Here is a 26176-nt window from a genome sequence, read left to right on the forward strand (position 1 = left end):
ATTGAGGGGTGTGTTAGAACTCCAACCTATGTTACAACAGTACCCATTGAGGGGTGTGTTAGAACTCTGCCCTATGTTACATCAGTACCCATTGAGGGGTGTGTTAGAACTCTGATCTATGTTACATCAGTACCCATTGAGGGGTGTGTTAGAACCCTGACCTATGTTACATCAGTACCCATTGAGGGGTGTGTTAGAACTCTGATCTATGTTACATCAGTACCCATTGAGGGGTGTGTTAGAACCCTGACGTATGTTACATCAGTACCCATTGAGGGGTGTGTTAGAACTCCAACCTATGTTACATCAGTACCCATTGAGGGGTGTGTTAGAACTCTGATCTATGTTACATCAGTACCCATTGAGGGGTGTGTTAGAACTCTGGTCTATGTTACATCAGTACCCATTGAGGGGTGTGTTAGAACTCTGATCTATGTTACATCAGTACCCATTGAGGGGTGTGTTAGAACCCTGACCTATGTTACATCAGTACCCATTGAGGGGTGTGTTAGAACTCTGATCTATGTTACATCAGTACCCATTGAGGGGTGTGTTAGAACCCTGACCTATGTTACATCAGTACCCATTGAGGGGTGTGTTAGAACTCCAACCTATGTTACATCAGTACCCATTGAGGGGTGTGTTAGAACTCTGATCTATGTTACATCAGTACCCATTGAGGGGTGTGTTAGAACTCTGGTCTATGTTACATCAGTACCCATTGAGGGGTGTGTTAGAACCCTGACCTATGTTACATCAGTACCCATTGAGGGGTGTGTTAGAACTCTGATCTATGTTACATCAGTACCCATTGAGGGGTGTGTTAAAACTCTGGTCTATGTTACATCAGTACCCATTGAGGGGTGTGTTAGAACTCTGGTCTATGTTACATCAGTACCCATTGAGGGGTGTGTTAGAACTCTGGTCTATGTTACATCAGTACCCATTGAGGGGTGTGTTAGAACTCTGGTCTATGTTACATCAGTACCCATTGAGGGGTGTGTTAGAACTCTGGTCTATGTTACATCAGTACCCATTGAGGGGTGTGTTAAAACTCTGGTCTATGTTACATCAGTACCCATTGAGGGGTGTGTTAGAATTCTGGTCTATGTTACATCGGTACCCATTGAGGGGTGTGTTAGAACTCTGGTCTATGTTACATCGGTACCCATTGAGGGGTGTGTTAGAACTCTGGTCTATGTTACATCAGTACCCATTGAGGGGTGTGTTAGAACTCTGCCCTATGTTACATCAGTACCCATTGAGGGGTGTGTTAGAACTCTGGTCTATGTTACATCAGTACCCATTGAGGGGTGTGTTAGAACTCTGCCCTATGTTACATCAGTACCCATTGAGGGGTGTGTTAAAACTCTGGTCTATGTTACATCAGTACCCATTGAGGGGTGTGTTAAAACTCTGGTCTATGTTACATCAGTACCCATTGAGGGGTGTGTTAGAACTCTGGTCTATGTTACATCAGTACCCATTGAGGGGTGTGTTAGAACTCTGATCTATGTTACATCAGTACCCATTGAGGGGTGTGTTAGAACCCTGACATATGTTACATCAGTACCCATTGAGGGGTGTTTTAGAACTCTGATCTATGTTACATCAGTACCCATTGAGGGGTGTGTTAAAACTCTGGTCTATGTTACATCAGTACCCATTGAGGGGTGTGTTAGAACTCTGACCTATGTTACATCAATACCCATTGAGGAGTGTGTTAGAACTCTGATCTATGTTACATCCGTACCCATTGAGGGGTGTGTTAGAACTCTGGTCTATGTTACATCAGTACCCATTGAGGGGTGTGTTAGAACTCTGGTCTATGTTACATCAGTACCCATTGAGGGGTGTGTTAGAACTCTGGTCTATGTTACATCAGTACCCATTGAGGGGTGTGTTAGAACTCTGGTCTATGTTACATCAGTGACCATTGAGGGGTGTGTTAGAACTCTGATCTATGTTACATCAGTACCCATTGAGGGGTGTGTTAGAACTCTGGTCTATGTTACATCAGTACCCATTGAGGGGTGTGTTAAAACTCTGGTCTATGTTACATCAGTACCCATTGAATGGTGTGTTAGAACTCTGGTCTATGTTACATCAGTACCCATTGAGGGGTGTGTTAGAACTCTGCCCTATGTTACATCAGTACCCATTGAGGGGTGTGTTAGAACTCTGGTCTATGTTACATCAGTACCCATTGAATGGTGTGTTAGAACTCTGACCTATGTTACATCAGTACCCATTGAATGGTGTGTTAGAACTCTGGTCTATGTTACATCAGTACCCTTTGAGGGGTGTGTTAAAACTCTGGTCTATGTTACATCGGTACCCATTGAAGTTCAGTGGGGGAGTGGAGAGGAGAAGGCAAGAACAATGAAGCTATAGTACCAATTAGCGACTTTCACTTGAATCAATAGACTTTCCTTGGCACAAAACTTGTTAACTAATATTACTGTCTCGTAACTAAAATGGCTCAATAGAAAACTGAAAGAGGGGTGGGGATGTAGGATGTTTCTAAAATCATCTTTAAGTAGTTATGTCCTATTTGTATTTTAAGATTAACTGAATTCTGCAATTATTATTTCAGATTAAAGTGAGGTGTCTGATTTAGCTATTATAAGATAGAGTGTGAATTGTAGATTCAGGGCATTTTATAGTTCGGGTTTCTTCATAGACATAAGGCATTTCCATGACAAAGATGCATCTCAAAGCTACCACAAGGGGGCAGAAAGATACATACTTTGACCAGAGAACAACAAAAGTTATTTTATACTCAAATTCAGTAATTAGTATTGCATATGTAATTGGTATTTGCGCATATATTTTAATACAATGGATATAACTAGGAAACTATACTATGAATGATTACTATACATATTTAAAGTCTGTATAGAAATTCAACAGTTGATTTTATAAGCATTAGGTTCATATTAGAGGAAATTACGTAGTTTGTGTTAAGTGAGAACCTCAGCTCAAAAATGTAAAGAATAATAACTATAAATACTTTCAAAGTGTTCAAAAAAGTAACCTTAAAGAAATCTAACCCAAAGCTTCATCCCTGGCAACATTAGAAGGAAAGAGAGTCTCTCAAATTGAGGAAAGACTGTACTTATTATTGCTCCCCATTCACATAAAAAACACAGGAGAGAAGTTGAAACTAAACTGCTTGAAACGTGTGATCTGAAAGTGTCTTTCACAGAAATCAGATTTTATGTCCTTTCATGGATATGAAAGCACAAAGTTAAGGACAGGCCTTTATCATTTAAAAACACAGTCTCCGGTTAAGATAGAAAGACATAAATATTGCTTACCCCAATTGACTGAGGGCAGATGGTGGCATGTTATGGAGGTGCTGCTGTTGCCAGCCAGTGACTGAGCCAAGGTGAAGCGCACTGGCCGTGTTGAAGCCAGACAGAGATGACAGGTCGGCGCTACTCAGAGAGTACTCTAGAAGAAGAAATGAGGGTAGCAGCAAGGAAAACACTTAATTTGGAAACTGTCAAATGGTAAACAAAATTAAACAGTTTCAATTTCTAAAACATGCTTGAGTCAAAGGCTTTGATTTGAGAAGAGAAGAAAATAAAACACCAGGGATAATTTTAATTTAGAAAGAAAAATATTATTCACCCAAGTAAGGATTTCACAAACGATTAAAAGGAATAGATCCTGCAATTATAGCTTATTATACTCACTTTGTTTAAAGTATAAAGTATGCACATGTTTTATGGTTTAGAATTTTTTTCATTTAAAAATCTCCATAAAGTGAGCTTTCTATTACACTAAAGAAATAGTAGCTCAGTTTCCTTGACATTTGAATTCACTTTGGGCGAATAAAACTTCCAGAGACTTAAAGAAAGAGTACGTCTAGACAATCACTTTGCCTTAGCAGAGCCTACGTAATGGTGGACACGGGCACCACATGAGCTCCCTACAGGGTAGAGAAAACAACTTTTAAAATCTGCTTTTTAAAGAAGTGTTTACTGTAATATTTGCACATAGCAAAGCTACTCACCAGTACCATATGTTGTTGAAATGGCTGATGGATATCCTCCCATTCCTTGTCCTGGTAAAGTAGGTGTTGCTACGGAAACCACTGGGGTAGCCAATGACTGAGCCGACTGGGAGTTATTTATCCTTTGATTCTTTTAAAGTAAATAAAAGGACATTATTGATGGCAAATTTTAAAAAGTTAAAAATATTAGGTCTCAGTATTAGTTTTTCACATAAAGAAATAAGTTGGTACAATGCTCACGAAATTAATCATTTAACATGTGTCTCTATGAACTCTGCCAACCCTATCATTTACAATCCTTCAAGAGACCAGCTGTTGCCATAGTAACCCATTACATCAGTATCTCCTAGGCAACTGAACTAGTAACAAGTACCAAAGCTTTATTATGGGTAAAAACAGACTATGTTGAGAACTGATGAAATATGTATACTGTACTGCTATTGTTTCAGTTTTTATTCAAATGCAAATTAAAAAATTAAAATCAACCATGATGGGTTTTATGATCAGTTAGTTCTATATACAGCTGAGCTGACAGATATGGGTTCATGCTATATTCTGACCAGCAGGTGGTGCTCTGACCACTTTCTTCAGCTTCTAAACTTCCTTGCATAGATGGCAAAGTAGCTAATGCCTGTCATTAACTCCTTAGAACAAGGAGGTAAAAGATGCATTTGCTTAGAATAATGGTATTTTAAATCTTGAAAAATAAGCATTTTACGCTTTAATACCTAAAGAAATAATTTTTGTGTTTGGATTTTAGAGAAAGTTCAGTCTTAAAATACTGAAAATATGGCCTCTAGTTAAAAGGGAAAATGGGAAAAGACCCACAAAAATCAGGTGTTCTTTTCCACCCGTCAGTGACCCTAAAAACTCAGGATGCTTAAGCTAATCATTATCCTCATTCAGCAAGGTCAGTTTTAAAGTCTTTCCATTTGATCATAGCTAGCACCTTACACTAAAGTAGTTTTTCTTTCTTCCTGAACATGCCCTCCAAGAGAAACATTCTTACCACTTACCAACAGCAGGTCCACATCCTCAGACTGAGAGCATGGGGAAGGAGTTTATTAATTAGTGTCTGTAAATATTTATCACTGTGAAAATCTTTTCAGCAAAAGGAGAAGCACCCCCTGATAGACACAACAATTTAAGCGGTTTTACACAGCAGATTCCAAAGGCAACCCTTAACAAAGGCATCCTTTGTTTCCCTAGCGAGGTGCTGGTTCCGAATGCGAAGGCAGTATTTCTTTATAGCTGGGTTTCAGCACACATCGGTGTCTCCATGGTCATTATTTCATCACCATATTTTGATAAAAAAAAATATAAGGATTGTATCTTAAACCCTACTTGCTAGGGGAAGAGGGTGTCACACCTGACAACCAGAGAGAGACACGGCCTGCCACTTGCAGAATCCATGGGATTGCATCAGTTTTAAGGGATGTGGAATAAATTTACTGAGAGTCACTGTTTGCCATGCCTGGCCCACACCGACTGCATCACCGTGGGAGGTTTTATTTATTAGACCCAGTCTTTTCTAAAGGGAATGCCACATATTATTTGATTTTGCCTAGATACTCAAAATGAATATAATAATAAACCAATTGGTTCACAGGACTATTTTACTCCACAGAGCAGAGAATTCTAAAAAACAGAAAGAAATATTTGTAGAATAATTTAAATCTGCCTACTAAATCTTTGCTATAAATTTCTCATTGGTAAGTGCTGCTGATTTGGAGAACACTTTATTTAATCTCTCTCTCTCTTTCTATTATCTTTGTCTTTGAGCTTGATAGCACAATATTTTTCACATCTTAAGCATGAATCTTATGAACAAGAAAATGATACAACATGAGAATTTTATGTATGTTTAAGTCTATATTTTATAATTCTATATTTTCCCTTAAAATTATGTCACAACCTTTTTGATATAAAATGTAATGTTGACTCTCAAATGTTTGTGGTTTAATACAGCTTGCTTTTGAGAGTTAGTAATTTTCATAAGGAACGTATAGACAAAGATGAACTGAGGCCATGCAAAGCATATGGTCTATTAGATATTAAAGAAGTGATATATAAGAAAGGAATTTCCAATTAATATAAGAAATTTCATTTAGGAATCAGGGAAAGTATTTTTCCCTGTCAGCATTCTGAGAATATAAATAGCTCAACAATGTGAAGATACTTTTACGAAGCACTTCGTAATTACTCATCCTATGGGATATGATTTGATCGGTGGTAGAACTGTTTTTCTAACTATAAATGGAGAGCCTTAGGAAGAATGGTTTTTCTTCTTCCAGAAAAATAATCCTGAAAAAGTTTATTATGATTCTTTTAATATAGAACATGAAAATGCAAAATCACTTGCTACAGTCCCATCAATAGGAATAAAAAATTAGTCAACAGAGTTAATTTTCTGGGATGACATAAATTCATATGTAGAAAAATACTAAAATAGCAAAACACATCTGGATAAGCTATCATCAACACGTATTAAAGACAGAGTTGAGCATTACCACTGATGGCATCGTGTTCTTGCTGCCTGGTGGAATAAGAACTCGGAGATCTGGTTTACGGTTGTTCATCCCTAGATTCATAGGGGGAGGAGATTTGGCTTGAATGTTCTTGTTCAAGTTACCAGGTGAGACCAGCAGACCTGGTGAGTTTCGGGGGTTGCCATATCCGTTCCCTGTTAATACAAAGCAGTGACAGAACTCAGGGAGAAATCTAGAATTGAGCACAGCCTGTATGAGAATAAAAGGGAAAGTTTAACTGTGAGACATCTCTATACGAACACACAAGAGCTCAAAGGCTGACTGATTTAACCTCTGCGTGAAAGGCAGCAACCCAGTTAATTGTTTCATATAGCTCTGAAAGAATATTAAAAACTTTTTCTGTGAGAAGAGAACGAATCTTTGTTAGCTTGATCAGAAATCTGCATATCGTATGCTTTTTTTTTCTTTTAAGTTCCCACCCCCCACCCCCGGAAGAAAGTCAGACAGCCAGTTCAGGATCTAAGAAAAGCACAGAATTGGTCCTGCACTTTAATTGACGAGTTTGGCGGAGGCGGGGCCGGAGTGACTCACTCTTTCGGTTGGTTTGGGTTTTCTTCTGTGTGGCTGTGTATCCTTCGATGAAGAAGGGACAAGGCTGCAAGCTGTAATTTCTAGGGCAGGCGGGAGGAGGGGAAGCTGCATACACATCTTGCTGTTCACTCTCCCTCAGCTCTAAGGGAAAGCTCTCCATAGCCTTTCTTGCATCTGGTTTACCCTTCTCCCCAAGTTCTGCACACAGCCTGAAGCCTCACACTCTTTCCTGCTCAGGAAAATCTTCAAAAGTGACAGTCCTCAGGCACTAAAGCTATGATGCCTGAGTGCTGAGTCATTCAGACACAGGAAAAGACACTAATTGTGAAGACATTGGGTTCATTTAGGACCTGATATTTCGCTTCCTATTAACAAAGTGGGCATTTCAAAGCTTCTTTTTCCTCAGTTAAAACACACTACCCCTGATAGAAACAGCTAAGGACATGGGTGGAAAGGCAGCCTGAAGTGAAGTAAGAGCTGACTCAAACAGCTATCTGCAGCTTTCTTGATGGAGAAGAGGAGAAGCGCACTGCCGGATTCAATAATACGCTCTAGAAAACCAGTCGTTTTCTGAGGGTGGCTTTCAGGAGGCAGTTAAACTTTGGTTATTGTCATCTTCACAAAAGACAAGTATCTATTACCCTTCGAAGGAGGAGACCAAGTGCTACTCTGTGAGAATGCAAAGACAAGGCTACAGCCTTGGAAGGCTCCGAATTCCTTTCTAGTAAGGCAATCCACACTCGTGTACAAACAAAACTACCTAGGGCAAGATGCCTGGAGAATAATATAGATTATACTTTAGTCAACTTTGGGTTTTTTTTTTTTTTTGCCTAATGTAGATTCAGAGACTAATTTGCTTTTCAACCAAAGAGAAGAAGTAGTCAAGTCTGTGTCTTTGCGTGACTGGGTGGGGGGGGGGGCTGAGAATGGCTTTTACCATCCTTAGGAAAACTCAGAGGAATCTGCTTACAAAGGAGCCAATGAAAAGGGAGTGTTCCATGGAGGATCTGGAAGTTGGTCTGTGGTAGTCTCAAACTCTGTTAATGTGGTAGAAATGGAGACCACCCAAGTTTGAGGACAGAGATAAAACTGGCCCGTGAGTGGTCAGAGTCCAGGCACTGGAAAGCCTGGACATGGGAAAGCCCTGGTGTGTGGATCTTTCTTGACACTACTGCAATGGATTCAGGGAGAGACAAGGCTTTGCAAAGGGAAAGACAGGACTATTTCAAGAAGACTGTTACGAGAACTTTCACTAAGTGAATATTAATTGTACAAAGTAATGGTTTCATTTGACATGCTCAAACATGTATACAATATACCTTGATATATTCACTGTCTCTTGTCCCTTCCACCCCATATTGGCTCCTTTCTTCTCAAATTATCCCCCCTGGCAATACTTTCTGGATAAAAATCTAGTTGGAACATATGATCCAAATACACATTTGTTCTTGATATCCAATTCATTTACCTGTTTTGTTTCATGAATAAATGAAAAGGCTGAATATATGAAAACTTCAAGATTAAATATTGCAATTGGATTATGGATAAAAATTAACAAATTACTTGAGGCAAAACTAAAATAAAACAAACGAAACACCCCCAGTACATTTGTCAACTACCAAGTAGTTCCTTAAGTAATTTGCACTGAATTTGAATATAGATTAATCTTCTATAATAAAACATCAAGAAAAGTTGCTAAATTATAGCTGGTTAAAAATATCAAAACCCAATTATCTGTTATGGTTAATTAGGACAGCATTTAGTAGTAAAATTTCTTATGTGAAATAATACATTTACCTTTTCTCACTAGGAGAAAAATAAACAAATTATATTCCTAAGAAAAAATATGCATAAGTGAGGATACTCGGAGAAATTTTGTATTTAATGTATCTCCTGAATCATTATTCTGTATAGGGCCTTAGATGGAACTGTACAGTCTCCTGGATTATTCTGCATAGGACTTTAGACTGAACTGTACAGTCTCCTGGATCATTATTCTCTATAGGGTCTTAGACTGAACTGTACAAGGGATGAAAAGAAAATGTGAAAACCAAGACATGTCAGCATGCATTCCCATTCACTGAAGTTGAGACAGAAACACTGAGTTACATGTGCCACGTCCATGCTAACCCTGAGTGAGATCTGCTTTAAATAAACAAGCAAATGGAAAATTAGCCTAGTAATTTCAAAAGAAGAAGAAGAACTGTCAGTTAAGCAGTGCAACGAAGCCTGAACAGATGAGAAGAAACTAAAACCCTGCCTGGGTAGAAGGCGATGCTGGTTTGCATGGAGGAGTAATTCTGCTAAAAGGAAGTAAAACCGCCTCGCGCAATGTGCTGTCCTGAGATACAACAAACCCGGGGCTGTGTGAGAAAATGGAGCGGCTTCACAGAGGCCCCGAAAAGTCTCTTCAGAAACATTTCCTATGGTGAACTCAGAGACATTCCAAAAAAACCTACGTCTCTCTGCCCACATTTTAAAACAGCAACTTGAGGCAGCGGTGGGGAGGGAAGAAGAGAACACACATCCATGGGTCTTCACTCAGTAAACACCTCAGAAGTCAAACACTGAATTGAAAAGTGCTCTACGTCTCTCTCTTGAAATGTCTCCTGTTATTTGGAAATTACACCACTTTAGAAGATTAGTTACATATTCTTTAAGGTGTTTACACACGGAATGCAAAATATTTTCGGCTATGATAACATTTTTTACATTTATATTTTTAGGGCATAAAGTTATTTTTATGAACAAATAAATTCTATTTTTTTATGAGTGAGTTTCTGCTATTTTTAGCATATTGTGCCAGCTAGCATTTTGGAGCCGTATAATAACCATTTCTGTTTCCAGCCACCAAATTGTTATTCTTTTGGCATAATATAGATTCAGGAATGTGAGACTGTGGACCCTAGACCAGTGATACTGAAACCTATCATTTGGAAATCAATGATGAATACATGTGTGTGGTTTATGGCTAGGAAGAGCCTGCATTTAAGTTGGCTGGGAAACCACAGCCTCCTCCTCACTCAGAATGCTTTAGCCTGTGTGGAAGCTGTTGTCCCACCTTAAGAGAAATTCCCCAGAGAGCATGGTCACATTTAAATTCAGGGACCCAGGAGGTGGGAAACACCACCTCTCAACAACCTTCTAATATACAGATTCAACTTTCTTGATGCTATGTTTTAAAATTATACTCCGCTCGAACGATTATCAATTTAGACGTGACTGTATGCAGATGTCACATTCTTCTGACCACTTAAAAGGACAAAAATTATAAAGTATGGCAAATGGATTTCCTGATTATAGATTAGAGGAAAATGAGGTACAGACCAACTTTAGAGTCCAGTGAAGTTTTTATAGTTTCATTTGATGAAAATATTGTTTCTTATAAAACAATTTAAGTTTTCATGATGTAACTTAAGTTAAGAATAACAGATCTCCCTCCATTGCTGCAAGTATATAAATAAATCAAGATTTGAAATACGGTGTTAAGTTTTCCCCACAGTTAACTTAAAAACATTGTTCTGCGTTTTCTACTTCCTTTCTTTTTACTTGCTCCTATTTTAGGAAGTTGTAAATTCAGAGGGCACACTCCTAGCTGGACAGTTACGAGGCAGGCACTTGGCCATGCGCACAGAGCCCAACTGAGCGTGCACTCTCGGAGTCCACAGCTCCACAACTTTCTTTTATTTGGACATTTAGGTATTACGAGTTTCTCATTTGTTTTTTCTTTAATCTTTCACTTATAAATAAAGGCACATAACATTAAGCACAAAGCTGAAATCCATCGTAGGATCTGGGGCTAATTATCGTAAGACAGCCTTATCTTCCAAATTTTCAACTTTGACCTTTTGGTCCCTCTATCTCTATTTTATACAAGAAACCAAATCGTTTCCAATTTTCTCAAAAAAAAAATTGCCTGTATGCATTTGTTTATTGCCATCATTCTTATACAGGCTTCAGTTCTCATTTGACTTAGTCTTCAAAATCCTCCACGTATTCTTTTACTCTCTAGCTGAAGGATTCCTCTCCATGTCCTAAATTGAGCTTCAGAAAGGTTTGGGCTGTATGCAAACTTCTGTGTAAATGTGTGATGTTGGCCAGCACACCTGGGGGCATCATTCGGAGCTGCCCTTTCTGTCCTATTCTTTTTTCCCATATACTGTTTAACACAGTTGGGTCCATGCCCTGCCTGTCTCCCAGGACTGTGTAGAGTTGACCCCCCACTGTTTAACCTAATCCCAATGGCCACACAAGGCTCACATGCTCTGAATATGCCTGAGTCCTTGCTCTGTTAGTTCAGTAACTGGCGGTGTTCATTCTTTTCTTTAATTCTAATTTGTCTTTTAAGAATCAGCTACAGTGGTGACTCTTTCATGACGCCTTTCAGATGACTTCTGTCCATACTGAACTGACTCTTCTCAAAATTGTCACTGCAATTAGGGGCAGTGACACTCCGTGACTACTCGCTCGTACCGTGCTTCACACATTAAAAAACCAGAGTAAGCCGGAGGACTAGGAATTAGTCAGAAATGCACTAAGAGACGAGTTGCTGGGGAACACGAGGTGATGACTGAAAATGGAAGGGATAACTTTAAATAACACCAAGAGTCTCTCCTCTTTATACCACCTACAAAGCTCTTATATTTGGATCAACATTCTATTTTGAAGGCCAAGTATACCAATAAAATAAATTGTATCAGCCCAGAAACCATGTAGCTGCCCATATATTAAATTTGTTTATAGGAGTTAACTGAACCCACTTTTTAGCTTCTCTTACCTGTCAATCATTTTATAGCACATAGCAATGTGCTACTCTTGAGAGGATCAAATAGGTGGACATATCCCCCAGTGAGACAAAACTCCAGTACTCTCATACTGACAAATGTTTATTGTCAGGGGGTCTGTTAATGTAACTCTCAAAAATGTACTTAAGTGAAATTTAATTAAAAAAAAATGGTGGGCAGTGCCCACTCAGGTTTTTACTGAAGGTTAAGAAAGACTTTTCAGAGACAGGGAGTACAAAACAGTGAGGTTTAATGAACCCTGACTATTTGAGAATGAAAGTGTTCCATGAAGGTAAAATACTGACTGTTTTATAATATGTAGCGTTCAGTATTTGGAAAAGTAGAATCAGCTAACACAAAGGGAAGCTCTTGAGTGGTTAGCACTGTTAACCTGGTTTGTCAGGAAACAAATACTTGGACTGCTACAATGGAAGCTAGTAAAGGTGCATTCACCACACAGAACATTCTAAATGAGGTCTAGATGACACAGTAGAGATTATACTGGCAGTCAGGAGGTGGGCATAAAGGAGGCCAAAGCAGGTCAACTTAGGTTCTAATGGTGCATTTATCAAAGTTCCTTCACTGGGTAGAGCTGTTGCCTTCTCAGCATAAAACAACAGCACATACCTTGCAGCATTATCTGCCAATCAGCGGACACCAAGCAAGCACATTTTCTCTGCCTCCGCCTCCCCCCAGCCTCCACAGCAGTGGCAGGTAGCTGATATCGAACATGGACAGAAAAGACCTTTAGTCCTCACAAGAATAACCCTGTGAGATACTAAAAGTATCTCATTATGTTGCATGATAACAGGAAAATAACAGGGAGGCCTAGTAACTTGCTTCACATCAAAAAAGCCATCACTTGTAGAGACATAATGTGAACTCAAGCAGTGTGTCCAGGTCCTAGGCGCATGCTGCATTCTTCTCTGAAAACTGTGTTCTAGATTCGAAAGGCCTTCACACGCTGTCACATCCCCAAATCAAAGAGTGTGAAGGCAGAAAACCGTGAGAGTAAAGACAGGCGACTCCCAGCTTCTCTCGAGCTAAAGGTGATGTGGAAATCTGAAGATCACATTGCTGGGCATCACAAATAGCAAGAATGACGCTGGGCAGTGTGGCCTAGTTATAGAGCTCTCGCCTGGGACTGGAGAAGCCCTGGGTCCAATCTTTAGCACCTCAAACTAAATTAATCAAAATTAAATTAATTAAAATTAAGTAAACTAAAATTAGGCAAAATCAAAATAAGGCAAAGCAAAATTAGGTATATTGAGACTAGTTTGGATGACAGTCTATGTAAGAAGGTACAGAATGGTGGTGTGTCAAGCATATTACTCGTCTCCCGGACAGTGTTTCTGATGACGAGGATAGGATGGGTTTAGATGCACAAGGAGCTGGAGCAGCCACTGAGGTGCACTATTTAGGGTAAAGTGATTGGACGTACTTTAAGATATGATTTTGTAAAATTGAAATCAAGAGTAAAGTTATTTACTTGTTTACCATCAATTAAAAAAACAAGCTTCTATAAGAGCCTTTTTTTTTTAACACAACAGAAGAGTTTCTAGTATTTTATGGTATCTATTAGTTTGGAAAACAATTTCTATCTTATAGGTGTATGAGAATTGCTTTGTGTGGGGATTTGTTAGTGTCATCTGATCCTGGACAGTTTGGGGCACATTGCCACAGGAAAACATTAAGATGAAGACCCAGCTAAACGTTTCATGTATCGATTCGTTGCTTTTACTTCAGCTAAGTGTTTTCCCCACTTAGACTTCTTGTAATTTTATTTTTTTATGCTGATGATTGAACCCAAGACCTTCCAGATGCTAAGCACATGCTTTTCCACTGAGCTATACCCATAGCTCCTTAATTTTTTCTTTTATTAGAACCATTTTGAAAATACTTTCCATACATTGCTTTGTTAAATAGGAGCTGCCATATTTATGTAAACACTGTCACCCTCATCAACTAATTTTACATTTGACTTTTAAAGAGTTTTAAGACCGCAAGTTAGCTCTTTAAGCAAAGGTATTATTTCGTGTCTCAAACCTGCATACACCTTTCTAGATATGTTCTGACTTCCTAGATTGCAGTCTTATATAACCCTGCATCACATGCCTGAAACACAGTTAAGAATTTGAAAAAAAAAATGTGCTTTTTTTTTTATGGATGGCTCTAAGAGAAGAGGCAACCATGTGACATTTTGGTCAGAAGTCTGGCAATGATGATATTTTCAGCATGCCTACTGTAGATGGATTAAATCAGATCTCTGGTTCTTGTCCTACTGGAGACTCCAGATTACAGATTCCTATCCTCAGAATCCAGGGCATCTAGTGGAGGTATAATCACGCATAACCCTAGACTGTGAGGAAACCCCAGTGAGGCCTTGTTCCCTCTGTAATGTTAGGAGACTAGTCTGGGATGTACCACCTTGTGGGCAGGGGATATTCCTAACAGTCTTGTCTCTGCTTCATTGCATCCACAGTTAGGCAGAGTCTCAGGTTTCCATCTATTCGGCTTGATTTTGATGTTCGCCAACTGTTACTTGTTTGCGGGTGGGCATAAAGGAGTGTGTGTGTGTGTGGAGAGGGCCGTGGTTGCCTTCCGGTTTCTGTCCTTGTTTCTATTTGAACCTGTAGGTCGCCAGGAATGTCCAGGGATCCTCCCGTCTCTGTCTCCCAAACAAACACTGGGGTTACAGGCATGCACTACCAAGCCTGACCTTTACATAGGTTCTGGGGTTCTGCCTTAGCTACTCATGAGTGGGTGACAAACATTATTGACTGAGCCTTGTCCCTAGCATGGGACTGTGGGCTACACACCTGTAAAGGTATGGCTTATGAGTCAAGCAGTTACTGGCTTTCAGAAAGCATGTGCTGTTCACTCCACCGTGAAGCAGAAGCAGAGGGCTTCCACTTATAAAAAACAGCTTCCCCAAGGCAAGGGCATCCATGTTGAAGCAGCCTTTGCTCTCTCCTTTGTCCTCATCATCACGGGAGCCACACTTTGTCACCAATGTTTCATGAATGAGGAAACTGAAGCTAAGGAGGGCTTCTGCAATCACCCGGGTAGCAAATGTGAGAGCTTTGATACACATCCAAAGACAGGCCTCCATTACATCGCTACAAAGACCAGATGTTTGAAATTTAGCGTGCCTTATGCTCTCCCCCATCTCTGAAAAAGTCCTCATTCACAAGGAAGGAAGAGGAGGACAATCTGACAATCTGATTTTTCCACACACATAGACTCTTAGAATGTCTGCATGCTTTGGGTACTGACTGACTTAAAGGATGGCTTTTAATGGCACCATAAAAATGGCATCAAACCTTACTATCTTAAAAAAAAAAACTCCATTTAACCGTGAATGATAGATTTATGACTCACTTAATTGTTCACTTCTTGAGATATTTGGGGCTGTCTCTTTGATAAAAATGAGGGGGTGTCTTCATTATTGACACACTCGCTCATTCTTTCAGTCATTTTTCTAAACAAAAATATTGAGACAGTATAAATTAGGGAGAACGTGACAGAAGAGAAGGAATAATGACTTGTGGTTTTAACATTTACACAACGGCTTTGAACACATACGAAGTTCATAATGTTCAAAGTGAGATGCGTGGCGCGGGGCTTGCTGTGCTCACATGAGGCCGGCGCTTGCTGTGCTCACAGGCTGCCTCAGATTTATGAACACACTTGCCTCCCTCACAGCCTGCAGGGCAGCCCAGATCCGATGTCTGCGAGGACTACCACGTCGCTAGAGCTGTGGAGCGCAGTTAGTTAATAGGACCAGAGCAGAATCAAGCCACACTTTTCTCTTGGTTAGAAAACCAAAGATATAATAACTGCAGCACTGACAAAACCCACCATTCATTAAGAAGCACTTACTCTCTAGGGTGCAACTGTGCTAGGTGATCTGTGCCGGCTCTGTCATGCGATGCCTACGCCAATCCTGTACAACAAAACTTCACACCTTTTAAAGACAAGGATGGCAACTCTAAAGGAGCTTGTGTATCAGATGTTTTCTGGGTTATTTTGTGATTTTCAATGTGTGCCAATGGCATATTTTGTCAAAGCAAGTAATTCCAAAGGCAAGAACTTTGCTCTATGACTTTATTGTTTTCACTAGACTTAATTCTAGTCTAAGAAGAAATTGTTGTTTCATGTTTGCTATGTAAATTAGTACTATCATGTTTGAATATGTAAATTAGGCATAGACAGATTCACTTCTATTGCTGTAATAGCTGTGCTAGTCCAGGTTCTCCTTCTCCTAGTTCAGAAAAACCAGAATCTGTTCTTTGGCATGATGTGGGTGAGCAACTGTAAAGGAAGGACACGGTGTTGAGGAAGACAGTCAAACACTTCCGTACTGAGTTCAAACAATCGAAGCGGTGCCGTAATAAATAAAGCTTGTGAATCCTGAGCGCTCACAGACACTTCTCTACACAAACTGAAACTGCTGCTCAACATGTTAGTATCCCCAGTCCTTAGTCTTTAAAATAACTACTGTCGGGGGCTAGAGAGATGGCTTAGTGGTTAAGAGCATTGCCTGCTCTTCCAAAGGTCACGAGTTCAATTCCCAGCAACCACATGGTGGCTCACAACCATCTGTAATGAGGCTTGGTGCCCTGTTCTGGCACAGACAGAATATTATATACTAATAAATAAATAAATATTAAAAAAATAACTACTGTCTTCCCAAACAGGAACTGATGCGATCACACACTCACTGAATTGTAATTCAATGGAAATATATTATGTAAGTCTAATTTCAAAATTTAAGTTATTGGCAAAAATTATCTAAAAGTAGAAAAGCACGTTCTTGGCCTGAAGCCCCACAGACTCAAACGGGAAGGTTCACGGGAGGTAAGCAGTTGATTCAAGAGGGGTCCTTCGAACGCCATCCCTCCTTCAGCAACTACTGTTTGCTTATGTGTCACTTCATGTTCCTCATGGTCATCCATTTTTTCCCTGTGCTATCTACAAATAAAGTCTTTAGTGATGAGCTGGTGAGACAGTGTGGTGGATAAAGGTACCTGCTGTTAAGCTTGACCACTTAAGTTCAGTCTCTGGGACTGACATCGAGGAAGAAAAGACTCAATGGTTTCACGTTGTCCTCTATCACTCAGACGTGTCATGGCATACCCCTAATGCACACAGTAAATAAATAATTGCAGTAAAATTTACAAAAACTAAAGACAGGGGCTGGAGAGATGGCTCAGCGGTTAAGAGTACTGACTGCTCTTTCAGAGGACCTGGGTTCAATTCCCAGCACCCACATGGCAGCTCACAACTGTCTGAAAATGCAATTCTACAAGGTCTGACACCTTCATATCAATGCACATAAAATGAAGTTAAATAAATGTTAAAAAATTATTTTTTTTAAAAAAACTAAAGACAGGCTATGGCGAGGACAGAGTTTTCAAAATCTTATGATGATGTCAAAATCAGATGTCCAAGAGAACCAGGGGAAGGGGGTAGGAGTGCAGCAGGAAACTAAAAAGGCCTTTAGGACAAGTGTGTGTGTGGGGAGACATATTAACTGTTAAAACTTAAAATTAAAAATTCCCAAGTTTTATTAGCAGTCCCCATTCTTATAGCAAATTTATAGGATACGCATGAAGATAGAAATTTTCACGTGGCTTTACTACACATGATTGCTGTGCAGTGACTAAAGAAGCGTGAAAGCGGAGTGCAGTGAGAGATCTACGCCTGTAGCCCCAGCTACTCAGAAAACATGAAAGCCCAGTGCAGTGGGACATCCACACCCGTAGCCCCAGCTACTCAGAAAAAAGACCAGCAGTGGCAAACACTTGAGTGCATAGGTTCTAGTCTTGCATGGGCAGCAGTAAAACCATCACAAACGAATAAACAATTTGAGGAGTCAGGACTAGTGATTAAAGAAAGGCTCCAACAGCTGCTTGAAGACTCTTTAGGACAGCGGTTCTCAACCTGTGGGCTGCAACCCTTCTGGGCGTCAAACAACCCTTTCACAGGAGTTGCCTAAGACCATCTACATGTCAGATATTTACATTATAATCCACAACAGTAGCAAAATTACAGTTATGAAGTAGGAACAAATATAATTTTATGGTTGGGAGTCATCACAACATGAAGAACTCTATTTAAAGGTTGCAGAGTTAGAAAGGTTGAGAATCACTGCTCCAGGAAGTTATGCCCTGAGATTTTCCTTTTTTCTCTCTGGAAATCAAAGTCCTTAGGAGTTAAGGCAAAGCCCAGGCGCTCAAGGTGGGTCTAGCTTGTGGCATGTCGGCTTAAGTCTTACTTTAGAGCTGCCTTCCCCAGACTACCGTCATCCCCTAGAGAAGTGGGGTGGGGCTCTGCCTTGTCTGTAATCTGCCAGATTTTGTACATGGAAAGGAAAACTGCTTTTTGTGATGGTGATTGTGTACCATGTACTCTACAAGATCCAATTAAATGACTATCTTTTTCCCCCTTAATAAATCCTGGTAACCTTGGTTTAAGTTAAAAATAATCACTGTTGTTTGGTTTCCTAGAAAATAATAAAGCAAGGCTACAGGATCTTCATTATGCTTTGGGAACTTCTAAAGTAAAATTGAAAATGAATTAGAGTTTCTTTCTTTCTCTTCCTTTTTTCTTTCTTTCTTCTGAACAATACTAGACTAATAGAATTATACTTTCATAGCCGGACCCAATAATTAGCATAGTTGTCCTCATATCTTACTTAATAATGTTTTTAACATAAAAATCTGGCTGGGGACTGCAGTACATCCACCTCAACCCTCAAAACAAAGTGACATGCAAATTTTATTTTTCTACTAAAATTAGTTTTCTTATTTGAAAGCAATCAACTGGTAATATTTTCTTTCTAAAATGCTGCAATTTGAACTTTCTAAAAGCAAAATGCTAAAATACTAAGTCATCTTCATAAATTGAAACTTTAGTCACTTCACCAATTTTTTTAAAATTATTGAATAAGAGATGTACAAGCATTTAAGCAGTGCATTCCTTGCCTCTTCTGACTTGGTTCTCTCCTGTAGTATGCTGTTTTTCTTTTTACTGCTACTTGAATTTTAAAAAGTGTAGAGTTTTGTGACGATGTGATCACAGTGATCACAAAACATTTCCTGCAGATGGATTGTGATGCTAATTGTATCTTAGCTGGAGCACAAGGACTCAGCTGAAGGTGTTGAGTCAAGAGCGAAGGTCTGGCAAAGTCTGTCCACGCCTGGAAAGCAAGTCCTCTTATTTGTCTGTTGTGTGCATCCTTGGTAGTACAGAATGAACCACACGGCTCCACCTATTTAGCTGATGTAAATTAAGCATTCCAGAAGTGGCAATGCTTAACAACAAATGCATAAAATAGTAAACAATTGACAATCAAAATAAAGAAACAGCTGTTAGCTTCTTTTTATATAAAATGATATGTAATTTACAATGAATGCCAATTAAAATTATTAACCAATATGCATAAATCCTCCTCTCAAATATGTCTTATACTCAAATAGCTACGCAGATTGTCAAATTTCCTTAATTTTTCAAAATGATTTCTAAAGTTCTCCCTGTTACTGTGATTAAATCTTAACTATGAATCAGTAAATAAGTATGCCTTCTGCTCTGTAAAGGTAAGTATATTAACAACAACAACAACAAAAAAACCCCAGAAGTTATTCTTTTGATAGTGCCTGATCCAGCAGCACAAGGTATTGCTGTGCTAATGGTTATTTCCATTAGATGTAATGATTACAAGAAAACTAAATTGAACTTGATCTTACAATCATCAATAACCACGTAGATTAAGATGTTAAAAGCTTTAATGTACAGAGATATGACAAAATGTAATTTTAAAAGCAGTGACGTTTCATTTTGGTTGTGGATGAGAACTGGCTAGAACTGTCACCGTTACTAATGCATTCTAATGACTTGCTGTGTATATCCCCCATAGCAAGCGCCCAAGCCCATTTCATCACTTCTTCCGTACAATTTGCCTTCCTCTTGGTAATTATTTCAATCTAAGTGATGATAAGGGGTTCATTGTTTTAAGCAGGGATTTGTGATGGTGTGAGATGCCAGTTCTCATTTTCACTTTCTGCTATATATCAGCAGTTTAGTTTTTCATAAACTGTATTAAAGAATGTAGTAAAACCCTGCTTTATCAGTCAACAGTACTCAACCATTTTTATCAACTAGACATTTACTCTATACAGTCTGAAATGAATACATTTTCTTTGAAAAGTGCAAAACAAGGGTTTTTGTATTTAAAATTACAGTTTTTAAATATTCTCACTTTCTAGTTTATTAAGGCTTTATTATTACTATTAAAAGCCTTCTATCTCAGAGATGGGTGTTTTACTCGGAGAACAAACACTTACTGAACGTCTGCTGTGTGCTAACTTTTATGTACTGAGCTGAGACACAAACTATGTCTGGTTTGCTCCAAATGGCAGTGTCCAGAAGAGATGTGCCCAGAGACTGTAATCACTGTGCAAAGGGACATTTAATGTCCGTGCAGGCTGCCCTGGGAGCACAGAGGGAAGGTGCAGGACTCTACATGGCTGAACTGGATTCTGAACAAAGACAGACTGCTCCAGAGCAGAAAACTGGGGAGAGAAAGAAGGGCTAGGAATCTACAGGCAGGAGGAGAGGAGGCCTAGACACTGCCCTGAAAGGGACAGTATAGCAAGACAGTTAGAAGCACAGACTCTGGAGACAGACTTCTTGGGTTCTACTTTAGTTCATTAAATAGTTTCTCCATGCCTCAGTTTACCCATATGTAGAGATGGCACAATGGGAGCATTTACTTTCAAAGACGGGTATAAGGTTGGTTGATTTTTTTTATTTTGTAGAAGATGCCTATTGTAAGCTATCCGAGTGTGTGTTATTGCTAAGTTGGAGCCCAGGATGCTTTTGAGGGCAATGGCAGGAAGAGTGGAAGTGTAGAGCGCAGGATCGGCCACAGATGAGAGGCTCGTGGTTAACTGGGAAAGAGCTTGGGACTTATTATTGAGTCTTATGTAAATGATGGCATGTAATTAGTGTGAGGCTTGGAGAAAGACTATCAGGGAATGTGATGTGGAACAGAAAGATGGGCAAGGAAGCTCTGGAAACAGTCTGGGGAAAAGCCGTGAGTCTGATTCAAGCTTTTCCCCAGGATAGCTGTGGAGGGAGAGAGGTTAGCCTAGGAAGTACCATGGAGATAGAGCTAGGATAGTTATGGAGGAAGAAAGGTTACCCTAGGAAGTACCGTGGAGACAGATTCAGTATGACTAAGTGCTCACCAGATGACCACATGATAGTTCTCGCACTAGTTGGGAAACCAAGCTGAACTGAGAAAGAGAATGCTTATCTATTTGATTCTATTTTTAAGTCACACAGTAAGTTGCAATAAATGTTACTGCCTCGCCTAGTGAAACTATGTTTTTGCTGTCTTTTTTGTTCGTTTGTTTGTTTGTTTGGTGTGTGTAACTAGCTTGATTTTGAACAGCAAAGAACAAAGGCTTCAACTATTTAATTTGGGTGCCACCTTGGCATTTGGCATTAAAGGATCTAATTCTGAGACCCTGAGTTTCAAATGACAATGTTAACTATTTGGAAGGTATCTTTAGGTAAGTTTGCTTTAGTTTTCCTCATTGAGAATGCAGAGACTTTCTGGCTGGCCTTGCTTCCCCTTGGTGCTATGTGACTCTCTGACATCAGCACAGATATATTCAGCCTTGACATGTGATACCAGCTGGCATGAAAAAGAAGGCTAAGATGAGTGATCTTACAAGCAGTGCATGGCTGTGCTCAAGACTAAATGGCATTTACAACAGGTGTTCCTTGGGACCAGGGTCAGAAAGGGCTGCTTCTCTATTTAAAAATAAGGCTAAGCAACTTTAATACAACATTGTAGAAATTATAAAAATTATACTGTGTGATTCTGACATACATAGAAATTATATTTAGTAATAAGGCGCAGCAATAGTTTTTACTTTTGTTCCTTCTCTTTCCATCTCTGTGTTAGTGTAATGTATATACGTATGGATGCTTAGGCATGGGGTCAGTACCACACTCAATGTGGGGGGAACATCCTGGAGAACTGGGCTGTGCCTTCCACATGTTTGAAACAGGGTTTTTCTGCTATTTGCTGTGTATGCTGGGCTAACTGGTCCAGGAGCATTAGGATGATGCTCTCTGTCTGCTTCAGATCCTCCACAGGAACACAACATGATCACAGAGCCTCGATGCTCAGACTGCCAGGAACCAATGGCAAGCACTTACTCTCTAAGCTGAGTCCCCAGCCTGACGAACACTTGCCCACTGAGCCATATTGCCAGCCTAATATCTTCTATTTCTAGATAAAAGGCGTCATGTGCCTGTGGCATACGTTCTGAGGTAGTAGGATGAGTTGGTTTAACTCCTAAGATTTTTTTTAATGGTTCTATACTCTGTATATGGCAACCTTTTATATTTAGAAGACTGAATATCTCCTTTATTCTTGGAGAATGATTAAATTTAGCAGGCTGTCAGGCAATTAACAATAACAGCAGAACTGAATAATCAAACACTCCTTATTGTCAACATTGGATTCTAAAGCATCACTGCTATTAAATAGTGGCAAGAGACCATTTGCATCAAAGTTTAGTAACCCAAGGATTCCCCCCCCCCACACATTTACAAAATAAAAACAAAAATGCATTTTTCTTAATATTTACTTCTATGACTGACTGTTTCTTTAATAGTAATCAAAGTGGCATAGTGAAATACTGGCTAAGTCATAACATCTGTACCCCTTTTCTTAGGTTATGACTTGGTCCTTGTGATTATCCTATCAGCCCCACCACTGACTCTAACCAGTGTGTGATCTTCGATCTAGGAAACATCTGTCTGGACTTTTTCTGGTTTTTGAATTTTGATGTTACTAATTGCAAAGTATTTTCTGCAGAAAAAAGACCAAGTATGACAAATTCATTTTCTAAAAAATATACTACTGTATCTACTTACTAGTTTGCCTCCACCTAACCTTTGAAAATTTTAAGGTAGGGAGCTATAGTTATCCCTCCTTTCTATCTACTGTCCATGTAATTCTGATATTTCTGAATCACTCACTGAAGTAATAAAAACTCAGTACCCAGAAGAGACACCACCTCCAATTGATGTATGTATAAAAATGTTTTTGTATGCCAATTTTCCTTATCTTCTTTCTTATAATTAGCAGGCTATTATATTTGACCTGAGAAAACTGTTTTAATTAGGCTGTCCATGCATATTTCAATAAAACTTGATTTTTTTGACACTTCAAATATAACCTTGTGTCATTCATGCCTGCTTCCTATTTTAAATTGATAGCATGTTCCAGCTGTAGAAGCTACCGAGGCTACTTTTTACGCTGATAGTAAACTAGAGTTGGCACTTAAAAGTTCTTCATTGAAAAGTAAAGCAACATCTTCATAATACCAATATTATAAATTAATTTAGGAACCTGAATAAATGTGATTATGAGACAACTAGTCACTGTTGAGGATATTCGTAAGAGGTGAAATATATTTAAAGGTTTTCCATGGCAACATAGTCTATTGATGTCTAAGAGTGGTATCAGGGACTGAGGTGATTAGATCAGCATCTACAATTGTCTGCAGACCGGATGAAGTTATTTTATTTTTTTTCTTAGTCTTCCCTAACTGCAGAAATGATAAAAGTACGTTGTCTTCATTAACAAAGAACACGGCAGTTCAGGTTGACGACTGCTTCGCCTTGGCTAAAGCTGCACCAACGAAGACTGCTGTTAGTCCCTAGTTCCTTTGTATAGCGTTCAAACACCCCTCCTTCAAAACCACCCACAGACGGTGGCCAATGCCACATGCTTGCTCCAGAGCTGATGTCTGTGCTTACCTGCGCTGGTGCCTGCACCGGATGTGAGGTCTCCACCCATCAGACCACCTATGGAGTAAAGAGGAAGATGAAAAGGAGAAAGGCTAAGGGGCAATGGAACTGAGCACAGTGCCTTCAGAACTCAGCCATTGTCCTCTCCTGCGAGACAATCTTAAATAGTTCTACCTATGTTGGAGGGCTGACATTTGTTTTATTGTGACATGCTGTGCTCAAATGTTAAAAATACATTCACTCACTGACATTTCGCAGATTTTTTTTCTCTAGGAATGATTACATTAGAAAACTGTTGTCTGTGAATAATCTCTGCATTATTATTTTCAAGTCTAGTTTTCCCCTAAAGAGGCACCTTACAGTAAATAAAAAGAAAACCCCACTTTATTTCCACTCTCTGCCTTGATATCCATCTGTCTGATGTCTAGTTTCTTCCTAAATACATTTTATAAAATTAGTGTAACATTTATTGACTAGAAATATTATTTTCTCAGAAGTTGACGAATATGTCTAGTTGAATTTTGCTTAATGACATGATAAATAAGTTTTCTTTGCCACAGGTTTAAAAACATGCTAACTTGTTGTTAATTTAAGAGACAATATAAAACGTTGGGCTGGCAAGATGGTTCAGTAGGTGTGGTAGTTCCTTCACCGAGCATGGTGGCCTGTGTTCCATCTCCTGGACCCACACAATGGAAGAGAATGAATTCTTGCACACTATCATCCTATGGCCATAGATGGGCAGTGACATTTGCATGCCTCCATCAAAATTAGCAAATAAATGAATGACTATGTTTCTTAATGACACTTGTGGACTTTCAGTAAGACTGAATATAACGATTCTTTTAAAATACAGGACCTAGAAAAATAGTGGCAATAACATTTTATTGAGATTTCTTAGTTGTTCCTTAGTGGTACTTTATTGTAATTACTTGGTTCCAGGTTTCAGAATCAGGAAAGATGTTTACTATATTCTAGAAAATTGTTATTTCCCACCAAGTATAATTTTGACGGCAGTGTCAAATTTGAAATAATAAATGAATATGAGTTATCAAATAGGTCATTCAAATACATCTAAATATGATCTGAAAGGAATTTATATGGCTATTAAAATTTATATAAAATTTCAACCATATTCTAAAAGAGAGAATGGCACAGTGAAGTCTTTTGTATACACTTCCCTGGCTCATGATTTATAAAATCTTCTTGAAGAAAAGTTCTTCCATAAATAAGCTCACCTAAGCACAGCTAAATGTGCCTTAGTTATTGAAAGTACCCTGTGGAGTGCTTCCCGAAAACCAGAATAGAAGTACACAATACACTGTTGCATGAGATTAGAAATACAATTATTTTTGATGCTGCTTCTGGAACTATGAAGGAATGGCTTAGTTATATCAGTACACACTGACTTAGCTCCCACTGTGAGCTTGGGAAATCAAATGGGCATTTTCTTCCTTTCAAGATGCTTCAAGTCCAGTGGAGAAAAGGACATATTCAATACAGTACCTCATAACATATTTAGCCTGATTCACATATTAAGCATGGCTCTTTTTTTTTCCTGAGCAGTAATTTCATGTCTCTAGGACATTGTGAATTGAGGATCTTTTATAACACCGAGGCACATCTGTGGTGAGTGTCTGTGAGTATGTGACGTGCTTTTGATGGAATTTCTGACTCAGCTGAGTTCTTATTTCACACCCTCACAAGTCGTGCCAGTGGACCACACAGTTCTTTCCTACCTTATATTCATTCTGGGATAAGTTGTTTCAAAAAACACTTGATCCAGACAATTACATATATGGGCAGATGCAATTGGAGGGCAGAGAATGGTTTCACATAAGAGGTGACTTTTCCGTAGGCAGAAGAGAGAAGATGATACTTTATGCAGATGAGAGAGGGAACAAAAGTATGCAGACTAGATATTTGACACACTGTTTGAGAAAGAATGTGGTTAAAATATAGCCACTGGAGGAGATACTTGACAGTCAAAAAAATGAAGTATGGGTTACGAAATATTTTGAAAGATACTCTGAAGAGCTTAGACTGTGTCACACAGTGAGTCTGGTAAAAGGTGGCTGTTAAGTGATAAAAGGATCTAAATGGGAGACCAAAGTGCATCGCCTAGGTGAGAAAGCTCTGGCTAGAAGAGGGCCCTTCCAACAACTTGTTACATTATGTCCTGTGAAGGACATACCTGTGTTACCTGCACTTGGAGGTCTATGTGTTACACCAGGAGACATACTATTCCTCTGCAGAGAAGGGTGGGCCAGTGGCAGAAGGTTGGGGTTTCCCAGCGAGCTGACCGGGTTGCTGTATACCAAACTGTTATGGCTCGACACTGGGATGGAAACCGGCATTTCAAAGTTGGGAGGTGGAACAGCCTGTGGAGCAGAAACAAGGGAAAAGCCGTGTAAGTACAATGGAAAGGTACTAACAGGGCATTCAAGTAGCAA

General features: G+C 39.3%; 1 protein-coding gene and 1 long non-coding RNA gene across 27 annotated transcripts in view; one reads left to right on the forward strand and one right to left on the reverse strand.

Annotated features, from left to right (window-relative positions):
• Positions 1-26176, forward strand: part of LOC142852051 (uncharacterized) — a 114004-nt gene that overhangs the window by 53104 nt on the left and 34724 nt on the right. The window lies entirely within an intron of this gene.
• The window catches only part of Mef2c (myocyte enhancer factor 2C), a 169388-nt gene that overhangs the window by 10753 nt on the left and 132459 nt on the right, over positions 1-26176 (reverse strand). For 16 of the 26 annotated variants that reach the window (XM_075976373.1, XM_075976374.1, XM_075976382.1 and 13 more), the window contains 6 exons: positions 25918-26104; positions 23733-23780; positions 6532-6704; positions 5038-5061; positions 4022-4151; positions 3321-3456 (listed from right to left, as the gene is read on the reverse strand). In XM_075976373.1, the coding sequence (XP_075832488.1) occupies positions 3321-3456; positions 4022-4151; positions 5038-5061; positions 6532-6704; positions 23733-23780; positions 25918-26104 (698 nt within the window). The remainder of the gene's footprint in view (positions 1-3320; positions 3457-4021; positions 4152-5037; positions 5062-6531; positions 6705-23732; positions 23781-25917; positions 26105-26176) is intronic. The other 10 variants (XM_075976401.1, XM_075976387.1, XM_075976384.1 and 7 more) reach the window with 2 other exon arrangements.

This window comes from Microtus pennsylvanicus, chromosome 6, assembly GCF_037038515.1.
Source record: "Microtus pennsylvanicus isolate mMicPen1 chromosome 6, mMicPen1.hap1, whole genome shotgun sequence".
Lineage (NCBI taxonomy): Eukaryota > Metazoa > Chordata > Mammalia > Rodentia > Cricetidae > Microtus > Microtus pennsylvanicus.